The sequence below is a fragment of the Prorops nasuta genome, unplaced genomic scaffold (assembly GCF_024137725.1).
Source record: "Prorops nasuta isolate Cenicafe-Biocafe unplaced genomic scaffold, Cenicafe_Pnas_1.2 PNAS00002, whole genome shotgun sequence".
NCBI classification, from domain to species: domain Eukaryota; kingdom Metazoa; phylum Arthropoda; class Insecta; order Hymenoptera; family Bethylidae; genus Prorops; species Prorops nasuta.
In genome coordinates, this window is record NW_027116799.1 from 7,477,350 (window position 1) to 7,493,852 (window position 16,503).

The window sequence follows — 16,503 nt, forward strand, 5'->3', positions numbered from 1 at the left end:
AATCTGAACTGAATAATCAAGAAACGAAGGAATACGTGTATATATATACATAGGAAAATAATGTAGAAATTTTATTACGTAACCGAGGATAAATCGAGGGAGAAAAAAGAGTTAACGATGCTTAATGATACTATTAATTCCAATTAAGTTTCGTGTTTTAAGAATAAGGTCCCTGGGCCATAGATTCCAAGCAATATTTCAGCACAAGAACATAATTGGCTTTGCCAGCTCGAGCAACTCTAACAAGCGAGTGTTTTGTCACTGGATACTTCGTATTACGTGTCGTTTCACTTTTTTCCAATGATAAACAATGATAATTATTGCAGATATTTGGACGTTAAAATCGTACGAGCAATTTTCTCAACAATTAAACGAGCTTCGGTGCTCGCAGGAATATTTCGGGAATGTCTAGTGACGTGAAACTACTCTACGTAAGAAAAGATAAAGTTTGACTCTAAATATTTACTTTACGTGCCTGGTTACGTAGCTGCGAAAATATTGCTCAGGCTAGTCACGATGAGGAATTATTTGCCAACAATTACATGAGTTTATGGTGGCTCATTGGTGGATATCGATGCTTCAACAATTCTCTCTTAGCTTCTAATCTCATCCAAAGATATTTTTTTTCAATGATTTTCAATAAATATCACTCGACGAAGTTGAGGAATTATGCGCAAACTATTACATGGGTTTAGGGTAACTCATTGGTGAATATCGATGCTTCAAAAATTCTCTCCCAGCTTCTAATCACCCAAAGACACTTTTTGTCCACTGAATTTTAATAAATTATATCACTCGAAGTGGTTGAGGAATTAAGGCGTTTTTCTTAAGTGGATTATTTTTTGTGGAATGTACATAATCTTGTGAATTAAGTTATAATCTTGAAAAAACGTGCCTGGTCATGTTGCTGCAAAAATATTTCTCGGACTAGTCACGATGAAGAATTATTTTCCAACAATTACATGATTCTATGGTAGCTCATTGGTAGATATCGATGCTTCAAAAATTCTCTCCCAGCTTCTAATCACCCAAAGATATTTTTTCCAATGAATTTCAACAAATATCACCTCACGAGCTTAAGGAATTAAAAAATTTTCTAAGTGGATTAATTTTTTTGAAATTTACACATTTATATAATTATAATATTGAGAAATATTCATTCAATTTATTTGGTAGTATATTCGAGTATATATTACACGCATGAATAATTTTCCTCTTTGCCATTTGACAGTAATTTAGATATAGTTTAGGACGTAAGTGATTTTTTCAAAGTATCAATAATACAGCGATAGCATCGAAATTAAATATTAGCGAGCGTTTCACCGCGTCACTGAATTGACTCTTATTATAAATTATGATACACACACACACACATGAGGGGAACGCCACGACTCAAGGTTAAAACAATTTTCCTACTTACGCGCGATTCTACAGTACACTCGTTTTTTCTTCAACATACTTAAACATCTCTGGATAAAGTAACGTTCGATTTTTCAAATTAATATTAGTAAAAAGTTTAAGTGATTTGGGACACGCAACATATCGCATACATTTTATGTTTATTAGTTTAATCAAACGATAATATGATAAGCTTCGTAAAAGTTCCATAAAATCGTTTGTATATAGAGAGGAGTTGAAAAAGCTAGTAATATTGTGCAATAATAATTAAGGAAAAAATACGATAATTTTGCAATTTGCGAAAAAAATTTTTCCTATTTACGTATGATTCTATCACCGAGAAAAAGTTATTCAATTCAAATAAATCTTGCTTTGTATATTTTTACAAATAAATCTTTTACTTTGAATTGATATTGCTTGAATTAAATTAAATTTCTTTTCATTTAAATAATATTTATTAAAACTAAGTAAAATATTTATTCGTGAATACTTAATGCAAGATTTATTGAAGTTGAATAATTTTTGTCTCTATGTATATAGTACACTCGATTTTTCTTCAACACACTTAAATTTTAAAGGGTAAAACAATATTTGATTTCTGAAATGAATATTAGTGAAAAGTTTAAGTGATTCGAGACACGCAACAAGCTGCCTACATTTTATGTTTACCAGTTTAATCAAACGACAATATAATTAGCGTCGTAAAAGTTCATACAATCGTTTATATCGAGAGGAGTCGAAAAAGCTTGCAATATTAAGTAGTAAAAATTAAGGAAAAAATACGATAAGGTTGGAATTCACGGAAAAGTTTCACACAAATTCTCGACAAGATCGCAATCGCTATCTCGGCTTGTTTATGGCATTTCATTCGATATTTGCAATACCGATAAAACTTTTTTCAACGAGATTTCACGGTGCTATGTCCCCCTGCACAGGCCATCAGGAGTATTTCAACCACTCGAAAAAATGCTACTTTGCATAATTGCGTTGTGGCATTCCAACTGGGGATTCCGTTGCTTCAAAACATATTTAAACTGCTTTTTCAATAATCGAAAGAAAATCGGACAGATCCTCTCTAATACAATAGATAATGACACATTTTGTGATTTTGCATTCTATTAAATATATATGCATAATCTCTGTATATAGCGTTAACGGATTAATTGGTATAATGATGCAAACGAATGATTAATTGGAATAAGTTTAATTGCGTATAAATAAAGAAGTGTCTGAATTTGAAATTTGAAATATAAATTCCATTCGAAAGGATAAATGTATAGTCTAGGATAAATCGCGTAACATTCGAGTGTTGTTTCTTCGTATTTTTCGAGATACAATCCTCACATTGTAAACTGATAAATTGACATTGCTTTGCAGAGATGCTCAATTGGAATAATTTTAACTACAATAGAAGGGAGTTTATGAATATTAAACAAGTTTGTAGCGCATACCACTTTACAGCACGAATTACAATTTTTAATAAAACTGCCACGACATTCGAGTGTTTTGATTTGGAATTTTTCAAAATACAATCCTCACATTGTTGACCGGTAAATTGACATTGCTTCCAAGAGATGCTCAATAGGAATAATTGTAATTGCAAAAGCAGGGAGTTTCGAATATTAAAGGAGCACAGTTTGTAGTACATCCCACTTTAAAGCATGAATTACAATTAAAAAAAAAACTGCCACGACATTCGAGTGTTTTGATTGGGAATTTTTCGAAACACAATCCTCGCATTGTTGATCTGTAGATTGACATTGCTTCCAAGAGATGCTCAATTGGAATAATTATAACTGCAATAGGAGGAAGTTTACGAATGTTAAAGAGGAGTAAAGTTTGTAGTGCATTCCATTTTAAAGCATGAACTACAAAATTTAAAATAACTCGCATGACATTGGAGTGTTTGGAGGGACGCTGTCAGGATAGAAGTAGTGTTTGCAAAGCAAAGTGTTGTTGGGAGTTGTGAAATGGATTGAACGGAGCGTATTGTAGCCCGTGAGTCGATTGAAAATCACACAAGCATCTGCGAATAATCGGCATACCATTCGCACAACGAGTCGTTTATTACTGACCTCTTAATCCGTGCTAGCTGTGCAAATCCCCATTTGCTATCCGTGAAAATCTCTGCGCATGAAAGAAACAACGACCCCTCTGTTGGCTGCAGGAAAATACCCATTACCTCCCATTATAATCAATTATCAGAAAATTGCTTTTATCAGATATCTCCTAACGACCAGTCCCAGCTACAAATTTTCCTTAATTTCAATAACCGGCTAATTGCATATATATATATATATATATACACACACACATAAAACATTAAACCTTACAACAGTTTTTCGAAATCGTCTTCATCCCTAATATTGTGACGAATTTCACGGGAATTATGTTAAAGATAAATATTTACACCTTATATTACCAATTGGTAATCACACACATATATAAAACAATGTCTGAAAACATACATGGAAACTTTTCCATGACTTTGCACTGTTGTTTATCCGTTGTTTACGATGATTAATAGCCAAAGGTAGAGATAAAGTATTTTTACTGCAATAGAAAAATTTGTACATACAGACGCGTTAAATCGTGCATTATCGTTAATGCCATCGGTTGGATTGTAGAGGATGAAATATTAATTTGAGAATCGTGTATAGCTTCGAGGAAGAGAACGATATCTATCACAGGCATTTCCTAATAGCGAGATGGTAAGAGATCAATGTTCCTGTTATCAACGAAAAAAGCAAAGGTTTGCTGAAAAAAGAAGAAAAGAAAAAAATGAAGGAAGAACAATTTTAACGAGCTGTTAATTTTATTTAAAGTTGGCGACGTAATTGCTGAATGTGCACGTTTGGAATGCACTTAAGGCACGAAACGAACGGTTTATAGAGTGTGTGCCGAAGTATCGAGTTTCTCGCGGGATAGATGCAACGTACAAGCGTATTTAAATTACAGCGATGTTTGCCGGACTACAAACCGCTACTATTCCCGTTCGTTCGTTGCTTCATTCGCTCGCCCCATCGTCCCTTCGTTCCTCCTTGACGAACCGTAGTGTTCGAATTTTTGCCCAGCTCCCCGCAACAAACCAACGTCATCCGAGAATTTTATGGAACCAACTGAGCCTGGAACTCGTTTCTCCACATTTGCCTTTACGAGAACGCGTCTACGCTTAACAATAACACGCTACGAATAACTCTTACAGTTTAACGCACTCGAAACCTTCCTAAGAGACCAGTTTCTCTTTTTGCTCGCGCGGTGTTACATAGTTAATCACGCGACTACTTTTTAGTCCCGAGATTCGAGCCTCGAATAATCTCTGAAAGCCAGAAAAAACGGGACATTATTGAAGTTGTGCAATTCCGTTGAGAAACGAGGCGTTGGCGCAGGATTTAAAACCGTTTGCGGCTACTTTTCGATTATATTAATTATTGGCGTGACGAGAAAACTTGGTAGGAGTAGTAGGAGTAATCGTCGAGTTTTATGCATCGGTCGGGAGGATTACGGAACTCGTTCCTTGACTTTTGGTTTTACGAGAATATGGGTTGGGTGTTAAATGTGTGTTGCGCACGATACTGAATCACTCTTCCTAATTGTACTTTAACAAATACGAATGAATCATCAAGAATTTTCCAGTGATATTAATTATTTATATGACGAAAAAACTTGGTAAGAGCAGTTAGGAGTAAACGTGAAGTTTTATGCATTGGTTGGCAGGATTATGGAACCCGTTTCTTGACTTTTGGTTTTACGAGAATGCGTCAAGTATTAAGTATAGTGCACATGGTACATAGTGAATAATTTTTCGGTGATATTAATTACCCGTGTGACGAGAAAACTTGGTAGGAGCAGTAGGAGCGATTGTGAAGTTTTATACGTCAACCGGAAGGATTGTGGAACTCGTTCCTTAACTTTTGGTTTTACGAGAATGGGTCGGGAATTAAGTGTGTGTTGCACACGGCAGCGAATGACTTTTCCTAATTGTACCTTAGCAAATGCGAATGAATCATCAAGATGTACCAGCGTGCACCAGGAACGCGGAATCATCATTTCAACCGAGTGTATTAAGCAATTACGTCTATAAAATGTATGCGTGAGTCTGTGTTGTCCCCCTCCATCTCCTTTAATTCGACTTAATCGTATTTCGAGCGCACGTGGATAATTGCTGAAGAATCATCCATCTTGTTCGGATATTTATTTCTGATTAATTGCTTTAACGTGTCAAAACACACACATATATATATATATTATGTATGTATATAAAACTTAGTACATATTTGTCCGTAAGAATCATTCCACTTCTGGTCTTGTTCCATGAGTCCCAGAAGCCAATTTCTCAACTTTTCAACCTGGTTGATTTCATATCCATTTATTATCATGATTAAACATCATTGAGAATTATTATATTTCGCTGTATTTAGCCCTCCTGCTTATCTATATATACTATGAGTCATCGTATCTATCGAGCCTATTGAATTTCATCTGGACATTACCTGACGATAGCCTTATTCGCTGTAATAATTAATCACTTTTACGGTTCGCGGATAATATATAAACTTCATAGATGGAGAATTAATACATGCAATTGTAAAATTGATATTGATAACGTTTGAAAAACTAATATTTGGTAGATTTTATCGAAAAACGGGAAACCAGTGCTAGCTGAGATCTTTGAGATATGTTATATTCATAACGCAGCGCATTCTCAGGTATGGAGAAGTTTTCACGCACCTGTAAATTTTTTCGCGTGGAAACCTTTGGTGAAATTGTATTCGCTATAGCTGACTGCCTGATACTCCCACGCGCCAGATTTTGTGCGTCACCTCTTTCGTTATGCGACGTGAGTGATTCGGAGGACCGTTCACCAGGTCTTACGCGAAAATTTACAGCTTCGTATGAATACAATGGACACGAACAGCAGCGAGCAACCGATTTGAATTTCGACGAACAGTCTCGCTCCATAGAAGCCTAAATAATTGCCGTAATCTAGAAAATAGAATTGCTCTAACCCACAACCGTTCACTTATTGACAAATCATTTTTCATAGAGCAATTAGTATTTCTTAAGAAGCTTGTTCCATCGACTTAAATTATTATAATCCGACGATTCTTTTCTGTTTCGAAATAACAATGCTATTATTCAGTTTTTTTGGTCGAGTAAGAAATAGTATTTAACGAAACCAATTTGTAGTAAATTAGATTTCTTTCAGATAGGATTTTATAAGGCTTGTGATCAGTGGTGAAAGAAAAGATGCTTTACCATCGCTCAAGTGTAGCCATAGAAGAGAGCATCTATATGGGAATGACCGATAATTAATACAGTCTTGGATAAAGTTGGACCTGGAAAGAATTGCATTCAACGATATTTTTGCCTCTGATACGCTGCTTCGGAACATTCCGGAAATATTATATATACTTTATGAATTTCCGGAATTCCTTTCATGCTCATCTGATTTGCTTCGAAACCATGACGGTCGAGCAGTTATATTTTGACATTCATATTTATCATTGCCCCTTTCCCTGCGAATGCATTTCCTGACTACTTGGATATTACCGCATCAAATATTCGTAAAAAACCTGTCTCGCTATAAATATATTTTTATAAAGTAAGGGTAACGATCTATTACCTAAGAAAATCTATAGAAAATATTTTAAAACGTTTTAAGAAGTTAATGACTAGCCTCAAGTACAATTGGTTATTAAAAGACTATTAACGATTCGTAAGAAAAATTTGAAAGGGTGGTTATTATTCAAGAAGAAATCTTCTGGTACCAGCTGAATAGTTATTGGGTCGTTAGAAATAATGTTCGAGAAGCCGTGAAAAGTATGGGAATTATCATAATTGCATAATACGATAAATGACAGGGATTTTCTTGTTTTCCGAGGAATTTCTGGGCGCATGGTTGGCACTTTCACAATCCCATTTAGGCACGAAGAGGATAGGATTGAGGATGTGGATCGGTTAAGGAGTCGAGCAAGTGTATGATATTACATAGCCCGAGGATATTTTACATGCTCGTAATGGGCCTTAAATAAGCCGTCGAGAGGTTGAATCGGAGAGCCGAAGACAATCGATCCGAGAGAAAAAAAACGGCAATAATAGTCAGTGCCAGCTGCTAGAGCGGCAGGTCGCGTCCGTTGTTCAGGTGCGGTCACAGAGTGAAAGTAGCGGCGAGCTAAAGATGGTATCGCGTGTAAAAGAGATTCTCGGCGGATTTTAGTGGCCGCCAGACTCATATACGTAACACATAATATTCACACGTAATCTAGGGTCAACATTCGCCGATAATGTCCCTTGGAAAACGAACATCTATTGATGGACTGGCAATGCCTTAACTTAGGAATCGTGGAATACTAATCTGCAAATCTCGGGATTTCTTTGATAAAACTCACCTAATGCTTGCGCATAACAGGTCGACGCTTACCCGATTCCCCTCGCTCGCTAATAACTGACTCTCAGAAAATTAACTGTCTACGCTACCTTACCAGGAAATATCAGAATACTCGTCTTCTATAACGACTATTAGTTTCTCTTACTCGCGGACAATGTTACTTCTCGAAGAGAATCGAGCTATACAGAAATTATGGTGTTATTTATAAAAGAAAAAGGATTTTCTGGTCTCTCGTTGAACACGTAACGCTCGTTGATATTAGACGGAAAGGTCAAGCGAAAATATCTAATTATGACTATTTTTGAAAGATTTCCAGCAGAGAAGTATATGAGGGGCATTGCTTGAAATTCAGTGGATGTAGCTTCGAATCGTAATATATTGCGCGAGAACAAGTGTGCACGTAAGAGCGAATGAGAAAATTTGCCCAAAACGTCCTTCGGCCAAATAGAAATTTTGCTGTAAAATCGAAGACATCGACAGTTATGTAAACTTAACTTAAAAATTCTGTTTTGAATGCATAATGAAGAAAGAATAGTTTCCCATCTGCTGCTCTTGAATAAAGTCGCGTAGCAAAACTGCTTGTCATATAGAGAGGAACCAACGCCGGTTCACCCGAAGCAAAGACCATTTGCATGACGAAACTGATTGATACGGGGGATACCTCAGAAACGAACCTCGATTTATCGAAACAGGGAAAAGAAAGAAGAGCGTAACTGATAATGGACTAGTTTGGAATGCGACGATTCTCGTGAGAGTTGCCGCGCACCAATTTGGTTTTCCGGTCGGACGATTTGCTTCCATCGTGAATCGTTTGAAGAAACATGCAATATGCGCTGTGCCCGATATGCGTTCAGGATCAAATTCTCCGCATCATTGCTTCATCCAAGACGACCGAATGAGGATGAGGTATGCGCTCTCCATTTCTTTACTTCTCTCTTTCGACCTACCACCAGACAGCGCCAATACCGCTACACGAAAATTGCCAGTAAGAATTACCGTAATTATTCGGCGCACAATGTCGACGTGAAAAATGAGTTTATTCCTAACCCATTACACAGAAATTAATCAAGAGCAAGCATTTTTTCAAAATTATCTATCGTGTATTTAGTAATGTTTATATCCATTACGCTACGCGTATATTCAGCAATTTTTCATGAGGTATAATTAAACTAAGGAGAATTTCAATGAGGCTCAAATAAATAGCCATATCTCTTGAATCTCCCAGTAAGCTGGGGTATCTACGAAGGTCTGATGAGAGTAGTCAACGAGCGAGGTTTTCCTAGAAAGATATATGTAATTCTCAGTTTAATCTAAGGAATAGCGCAAAATGAAAGGCTGAAAAGGCCAATTCTTCGATTCTCTACTTCTCGCTTCTTTCGCGAATAGGAGCGCCCTGGCTAGTAACTTGTTGACCAATCGAACTTTTTCACCGGAAAATAGATGTGATTCTCGGTTTGCTGCAGAGAACCGGTGAAGTCCTCATCATTCGCCACTTGTTAACTGGCCGATCCCGCCGCTACTTTCTCGCATCGTCGGAGTCCAGAGATTGAAGCGGATTTAGTTGCACTCTCACGTCCTCCAATCTCCGTGTTATAATGCATCCAACGTTACGATTCTCTCTCAGCTAGCCGTTTGTTGACCGTTCGAACATTTTCACTGGAAAATTAATGCGATTCTGAGTTTGCTAAAGGGAATCGGTCAATTCCTCCTCATCGTTTGCCACTGGTTGACCAATCGATCTCGCTAGTGCTTTCTTGATTCCTTCTCGCATCGTCGGAGTCCAGCGATTGAAGCAGATTGAGTCTCACTCTCACGTCCTCCAATCTCCGTGTTATAATGCATCCGACGATATGATTCCCGGCTGACGTCACGAATGGTTAGAAAGTCGAGAAGAAAAAATCAACATTCCTGCATGCGTCTCGGCGCAAGTTTAACATTCACCACGTTCTAACAGCAGCTTAAAGCAGCCGGTTCTCGCGTGTCTCGCGTTAAATAGAACAGCACATCGATATTCCGACTTATGCCGAGGTGGAGGATCTCGATGCGTTCTTCATTCGTGTGGATGTGTATTGCGTACGTGTGTACATGCCTTGCTGGCAACGGTGAGCAGCGAGCAGACAAAGGGTCGCGAGAAGCGTGACCCTTCTTATATCGTGTTATTATTGTCGTATCGTAACCAATTATTTGGTTCGACTGCGAAAGCTGCCCTAAAGACGTGCCTCGTGTTATTATTACGTCCTCGTTCAATCACTCTCTGAAAAAGTGTACCGGCTTGCTATCTCACACATGCTCGTATTTTCTCGTAGGTGGCCTGAATCAATGATAATGAGACTCGAAATTGCACGCAAACATTTTCAAGTTTCGCTCGAAACGCTCACACGAGGCCAACTTGTACTCATAGGGCTCACCTTGCTTGAAAACACAATTTCGTAACGTGCGTTTTAACGAATTCAATCATTCTTACTTTAAAGTTGACCTACCAACATTTCATAAATATTAATATTACGAAAACAGATGAAACATAATAAATACACTAAAGGAATTAAATCTTTGTTTCTTTATTTCTTCCTATAATGGATAAGGCAATGTAGACAAATATGTCTATTAAGAGATAAGGCTAATTAAACTAGATGTATTTTCGTGGTCCGATTAATTCTTTAGATTTTTTGGCTGGTACGGTACAAAGAGACATCATTGTTATCTACGTGACTTGCATACAAAGACGGCCTTATAAGGCGTGTTTAAAAGCCCACATAATTCATCGTAAATTCAATTAGTCCATAAGCGATAGCTTATCAAAGAGTAAATATGTTATGTAAGTAGCGTTATTTCGTCTCTCTTAGGGTACTTACCAAGCTAAATTTAGAGGATGATCCGTTTTGGTTTTAATACAAACGTGTGATTTACCAGGACAATGCAGGTATGATGAAAATAAAAGAATTTCCTGTGATATGTAAAAAACAACTTTCTGCCTTGGCGCCAATGGCCTGTTTAGCGAGGCAGTGAGTAGAAAATGTTCTGGACTTTCGTCGTGTATCACTCTTGACCCACGGGACGCTTTCGAATCTCCAGGAATTCATATACCCCACCGTATCGAAACTGTTTTAGTTTTAACATAAACATGTAGCGATTGGTGATTTATGACGCTTCCCATAAATACGATAAAAATTAAAAAACTTCGGAAGGCATACAGAGCACAACTCCACCTTAGTGCCAATACCGTGTTTAGTAAGATCGCGCTATTTACCGTACTTCTAGAAATGTTATGCACGTTCGTCGCGTACAGCTTGACCCGCGGGGCGCTTTCGAATCCCCAGGAATTCATACCATACCGTATCGAGACTGTTCCTACCTCGATACACTATAAAACGGTAGCCACTCCATCATAAACCAGGTCTATCCGGCTACAAATCTCAATTCTTTAAAATCAAATTCACTAAAACTTTCAGTTTCGATCTCGCCACGATGGAATAACTCTAAGAGTTTAATGCCAATTGTGTGTAGAGAAATGTCAAAATCAGCTTAGTTCTGCAGTAGAAAGAAAATTTAATATTATACCAAATAACTGCACAGCTGACTGATAGTCTCACAATAGTAGGTACTCATGCTCGCGAAATTTTTCCTCTACTGTCATTAAATCTCTGGATACTTTTAAGATTAAACTTGATTCGAAATAGTTTCCCCGACAATTTATTTACAGTTAAACGCTAATAAAGTCCAGATAGAATTCACTTTTTCCAAGCTCTTTGTATAACTTTAATAACTTGCTAAAGAACTCTTAATACGTTTTAAATGAATTTTCAATCATAAATTCAATTTGCTGGAAAGTTAAATGTATTTTAATACAATACGTGAGATATTGAAGAAGATTCGTGGCGGTATAGCTGCAAAACATGCAAAAGGATTATCGTTTCAACTGAAGAGAGTAACAATATACTTATTACTCGAAATCATTGGAATTGTGGTAAAAAGCAATATTCGTACCGCGGATCCTTGAAAGAAATGGGTAATCTAGGTAAAGTCGGCGTTGAGAGTTGGAGAAAAAGCGACGAGTCAAGAAAGAGGAAGATATGGTGGGGGAAGGGGGAAGGGAGAGAGAGAGAGAGAGAGAGAGAGAGAGAGAGAGAGAGAGAGTCAGGCAGGCGTGCGTTTGAAATTGACGGAACGCGGGAGGCAGTTGGCTCCGGAGGCTTGAAGGCTGTAACCCGAGTCGTTGGCTCAGGCTCGTTCGGGTCCCAGGACTCGCCAGTCGCCAAGGATCTTGCTTCTCTGGTGGACCTGGTGGTGGTAGTGATGGCGGGTGAAGGAGAAGGGAGGGAGAGAGGGGAGAGGAGCTGAGGAACTTGATCGACCAAGGGAGAAAAGGAAGGAAAGGAGGGGAAGGTGGAGGAGAGAAAGAGAAGGAGAGGAGGCATGGCGTATACGAGAGAAGTCCAAGAGCGGTCCAGCAACTCCAGAACACACAGCAGCTTCACAACACACGCGCAGCCAAGCAATTCCTTCGGTATTGGTTAGAGCGCGCGCACACACAGTTTCAATTTCACGGAGTACTACACCGTTGGGGAGAGAGACGCGTTAAAAAAGTCCATTGAGAGTTACGGTATTCTTTGAGCAATCCGCGGTAGAAGCAGATATAGGAAACTCTGGCCACACACCCCGACAGCTCAAAAGCGGTTTCCATACACTTTCCGGCTGATCGGGCACTCTTCGAGTCTCAACGGAAGCTCGGAGTAGCTTGATTAACCACCCAAAGAGTACCGTTCACCAGTAATATCGAACGCTCTAATTTCCAGACTTTCCGTTACACTCCCGAGACACCGCGTAAATAGCCTGGAATGCTGCTTTATGCTCTTGCACCTTTTCCCGGTTAAACAGGAATTCCACCGATGGATTTCAATGAGAAATACCCGATATAGAGATAAGTGGATATTGAAGTTTGAGTATATTGAATTCTTTCGGTGAACTGGAGAGAGGGTTGGAGAAACATCTTGCAGCGACCTTGATCATATCCCTATAGGGTTCTGAATCAGATTGTTGGAGGGAAGTCAATGGGGAAAGAGGTATAGGTGAAAATTCTCACGGTGAATCTTCCCATGAAGTCGGCACGTAACAGAACAGAGCAGAAACAAACGGGGACCCACCTGTTACTGTCCCACGTGCACGGCCGGCTACTTCTAGCAAATTTTTACTTGTACATAGTGTATAGAATTTTTTCATAAACCTTCTGATGAGGAAATAATCATGCTATTTTTTAGATAACGGCTTCCCGCTTGAGTCTAAACTCATCGGTACATCATTCTAATGATTTCTCCAGAAGCTTGTCTCGAATCATTCGAGGAATATCCACAAAAATATATATGCTTGTGGAATCGAATCTTTTGATGGAATTCGTGTACGCAAATTGGGTATGGAAAGAGAGAGGGAAAGAATGAGAGGAGGGGGAGAAGGGAAGAAAGAGAGAGAGAGAGAGAGACAGCCCGGACCCGTCGAATCATTAAGCCAGCAATTTTGTTGATTACTCACCTTCTCTACTGGCGTAAGAAACTTATCCAAAAAAAAAGAAGCAACTTGAAGAAAGCAGATGCTTCGGAGCTATGAAAATCCAGAGAGCACAGTTATAATCACTGAAAGCACTATGTCTTCTGGACTTTTTCAGTAAACAACATACTCGCGCACTAAATATTCAAACAGAAACGCACGACTCCGTTGAGCGCGTGCGTACTTTGGGTTTTATCCGTTACTGCGTTCCACACTGCGTTCGCAACAGTTCTAAACTCTACCAAGATCTGCACCAATACTTTTGCTAAAGGCTTCGGGTTCTCGAACCACTCCACTCCATTCCATCTCTTCTTACCCTCTTTACCCCTACCATTCCGCGCAGTCATTTTCCCTCCATTCCCTTCTCATCGTATTGGCTCCCCTCCTTCCGACACGTGTCTCTTAAAAACATTTTTGCGACCGTGGCGTCATCTTGTCTTCACTCTGACAAACAAAAACTGTCCTCCCGATTAAACCATATGTTTGTCGGTAATGTAGGAAAGAAACCCCACCACCACCACCACCTACCACCCAGCATCGTGGATCGTTGCTTGGCATCATTTTCAATAGATGGCCATACGGAAACTTCACAGTTCACCTGAAATGGTGGCGCCACCACCGATTGAGGATAATTATTGTATTGGTCGCCAATCGCCATGAGGGCCAAGAGCAATCTCTCGTTTCATACAATGGGTGATACTATAAGTGATGTTTTATTATTAATATTAAATAAAACCCAAAAACCAGAAGAATTTTTAAGGTATTTCAAGTTTTTGGCAGTATTTAAAATATTTGTGTTCATAACCTATAAATATAGTTTGTTCACACTCGTAGCTTTGTATATTTTTATGTTGTAGTGTACAAAATGAGACTGCCCACGAAATCAGATCTTGCATTAAACAACTCTATGATTTTACAAAGACAAAATCAGAAAGAAATAAGAAGTCATTACCAGAACTCTTAATAGATGGCTTTGATGAAGAACAAATATGGCAGCAATTGGAGCTTCAAAATGAGGGAGAATTAGATTATTTAATAGGAGATATTTCTAAGGTATTGGCAGCTAAAGATGAGTTAACGTTGCCTATCAGTTTAGTTCCAAATCAGTCTAAACATAAAGATGAAGTGGAAGCTGTAGGAAATGATAATGACTCAGATTCTGTTGATGAAGAAAGTGTACACGATATAAATTTAGAGGATTATGATTCAGAATTGACCAAAAAGATTAGTAAAGCTAAAAAACAAAACAAAAAATCTTCTATTGTAGACGATAAGTTTTTCAAACTGCAAGAATTGGATGAATATCTAACAAAGGAAGATAAAAAAGAAACAGGTTTACCCAAGTCATCAGGAGAATCAGATGACGAATCTGTTGACTTATTTAATGATTTTTCTAATGACGAAGATGAGGAAGAAGAAAAAGATCCTAAATATGTAAAATATGCTGACTTTTTTGACAGTCCTGATAGTGAAGCTGAAAACAATGATAGTAAATTACATGAAAATGATGATATGGATTACTCTGATAATGAACAGCAATCTTTACAAAGTGAAGATGAAGATCATAAGAAGTCTTCCAAAAAAGTAAAATTTAACCTTACAAATGATTCTGATGAAACTGATAGTTTGGAAAAAGCAGATCCAATAGAGGAGAATCGAGAAATAAAATCCTCTCTTGAGAGCCGACAAGAAAGACTAGGAAAAAGAATTAAGGAAATGGAAGACCAGGCAATTTCAGAGAAACCTTGGCAATTGAAGGGTGAAGTTAGTGCCTCAAGTAGACCACAAAATTCTCTTCTTGAAGAGTTTGTTGAATTTGATATAATGACAAGGCCAGCTCCTGTTATCACAGAGCAGACTACTCTTAAATTAGAAGATATAATAAAACAGAGAATTAAAGACAAGGCATGGGATGATGTTGAAAAAAAATTTAAACCAATTGAAACACCTTTAGAATATAAAAAGAAACTGATATTAAATCAAGAGAAAAGTAAAGAAAGCTTATCACAAATTTATGAAAATGAATACATTAAAGAAAAGAAAGCTTTGACTGGAGAAGATGAAGATAAGGAAGAAGAAGAACCAAAGCAACATACTGAAATTAAAGAAATGATGCACACATTGTTTGCTAAATTAGATGCTTTATCGAATTTCCATTACACTCCAAAAATGGTAAGAATTTGTTGATTCATTGAAGTGTCAACATTGTGTTTTAACGAACTCATTGTAAATTTAATTTTTCTTTCTTACAGGTTAAACCTGAAATTAAAATTATTAGCAATGTTCCTGCCGTTACTATGGAGGAAGTAGCACCAATTGCTACTAGCGATGCTATGCTACTTGCTCCTGAAGAAGTTAAAGGTAAATTGGAAATACATTAAATATTTATTTTACGTTTCTTTTAAATTTATAGGGAACATTTTATCATATGCGATTTCCTTTTTTTACAGCCAAGTCAAAGGGAGACATTATAGGTAAAGCTGAGAGGACGAAGACGGATATGAAGCGAGAACGAAGACGAAAGAAGTTGAAACAACGTGTGAAGCAAAAAGTTAAAGAGGAGAATGAAAAGAGTAAGCCTACTTTGAAAGCGGGCATTGAGAAGAAATATAAGAAGAGTAAAACTGCTACTGAATTAGTCAAGAAACTCAGTAAAAGTAGAAATGTTACTCAGGTGGAAGAAACGAGTCATAAAATGCCTAAATCCTCAACTGCATTCTTTACCCAGTTACAAGATCAGGTAAAGAGTAATATTAAATCAAAAATGTCTTCATCTTCAACAAAAAATAATAAACATGCAATAACTGCAAAAAAGTTGAAGCTGTAAATTTTGTAAAAAAAAAAATATTTAAGATAAAATATGTACAAATTTTTAACAAGGACTGTACATGTTTGTTGCAAATAATAATAAGTTTTTATAAGTTGTCGATAACTCTTGACTTCTCCTTTCTGTCCTATACACTTTTTACTTTTCACATAATGAATCCTTACTAACATAATTGTCGTGTAAGTATTAATATATTTATCCTAAAAAAAAGAATACTCGAAATATTAAATAGTTGTAGTAGGAAACTTAATATTTTTTCTAAATTGCTTAATATAATGATAGGGATGTTCTTTCTTCTGCCTAGGTCTGTACAGTATTTAGTGCTTAAATGTAGGGATACGATGGCATG

The 16,503-nt window shown here is 37.5% G+C and overlaps 2 protein-coding genes across 2 annotated transcripts in view; one reads left to right on the forward strand and one right to left on the reverse strand.

Annotated features, from left to right (window-relative positions):
• Positions 1-13,614, reverse strand: part of kst (spectrin beta chain, non-erythrocytic 5 kst) — a 69,566-nt gene extending 55,952 nt beyond the window's left edge. Inside the window, exon 1 of the mRNA XM_066735709.1 lies at positions 13,313-13,614. The gene's annotated coding sequence lies outside the window, so the exon portion shown is untranslated. The remainder of the gene's footprint in view (positions 1-13,312) is intronic.
• Positions 13,615-13,738: 124 nt separating this feature from the next.
• Positions 13,739-16,426, forward strand: LOC136778694 (U3 small nucleolar ribonucleoprotein protein MPP10). Its single transcript, XM_066735796.1, has 4 exons — positions 13,739-14,087; positions 14,185-15,499; positions 15,580-15,688; positions 15,778-16,426. Exons 1-4 carry the CDS (start codon positions 13,984-13,986, stop codon positions 16,152-16,154), a joined length of 1,905 nt encoding a protein of 634 aa, XP_066591893.1. The 5' UTR covers positions 13,739-13,983; the 3' UTR covers positions 16,155-16,426.
• The last annotated feature ends 77 nt before the right edge of the window (positions 16,427-16,503 follow it).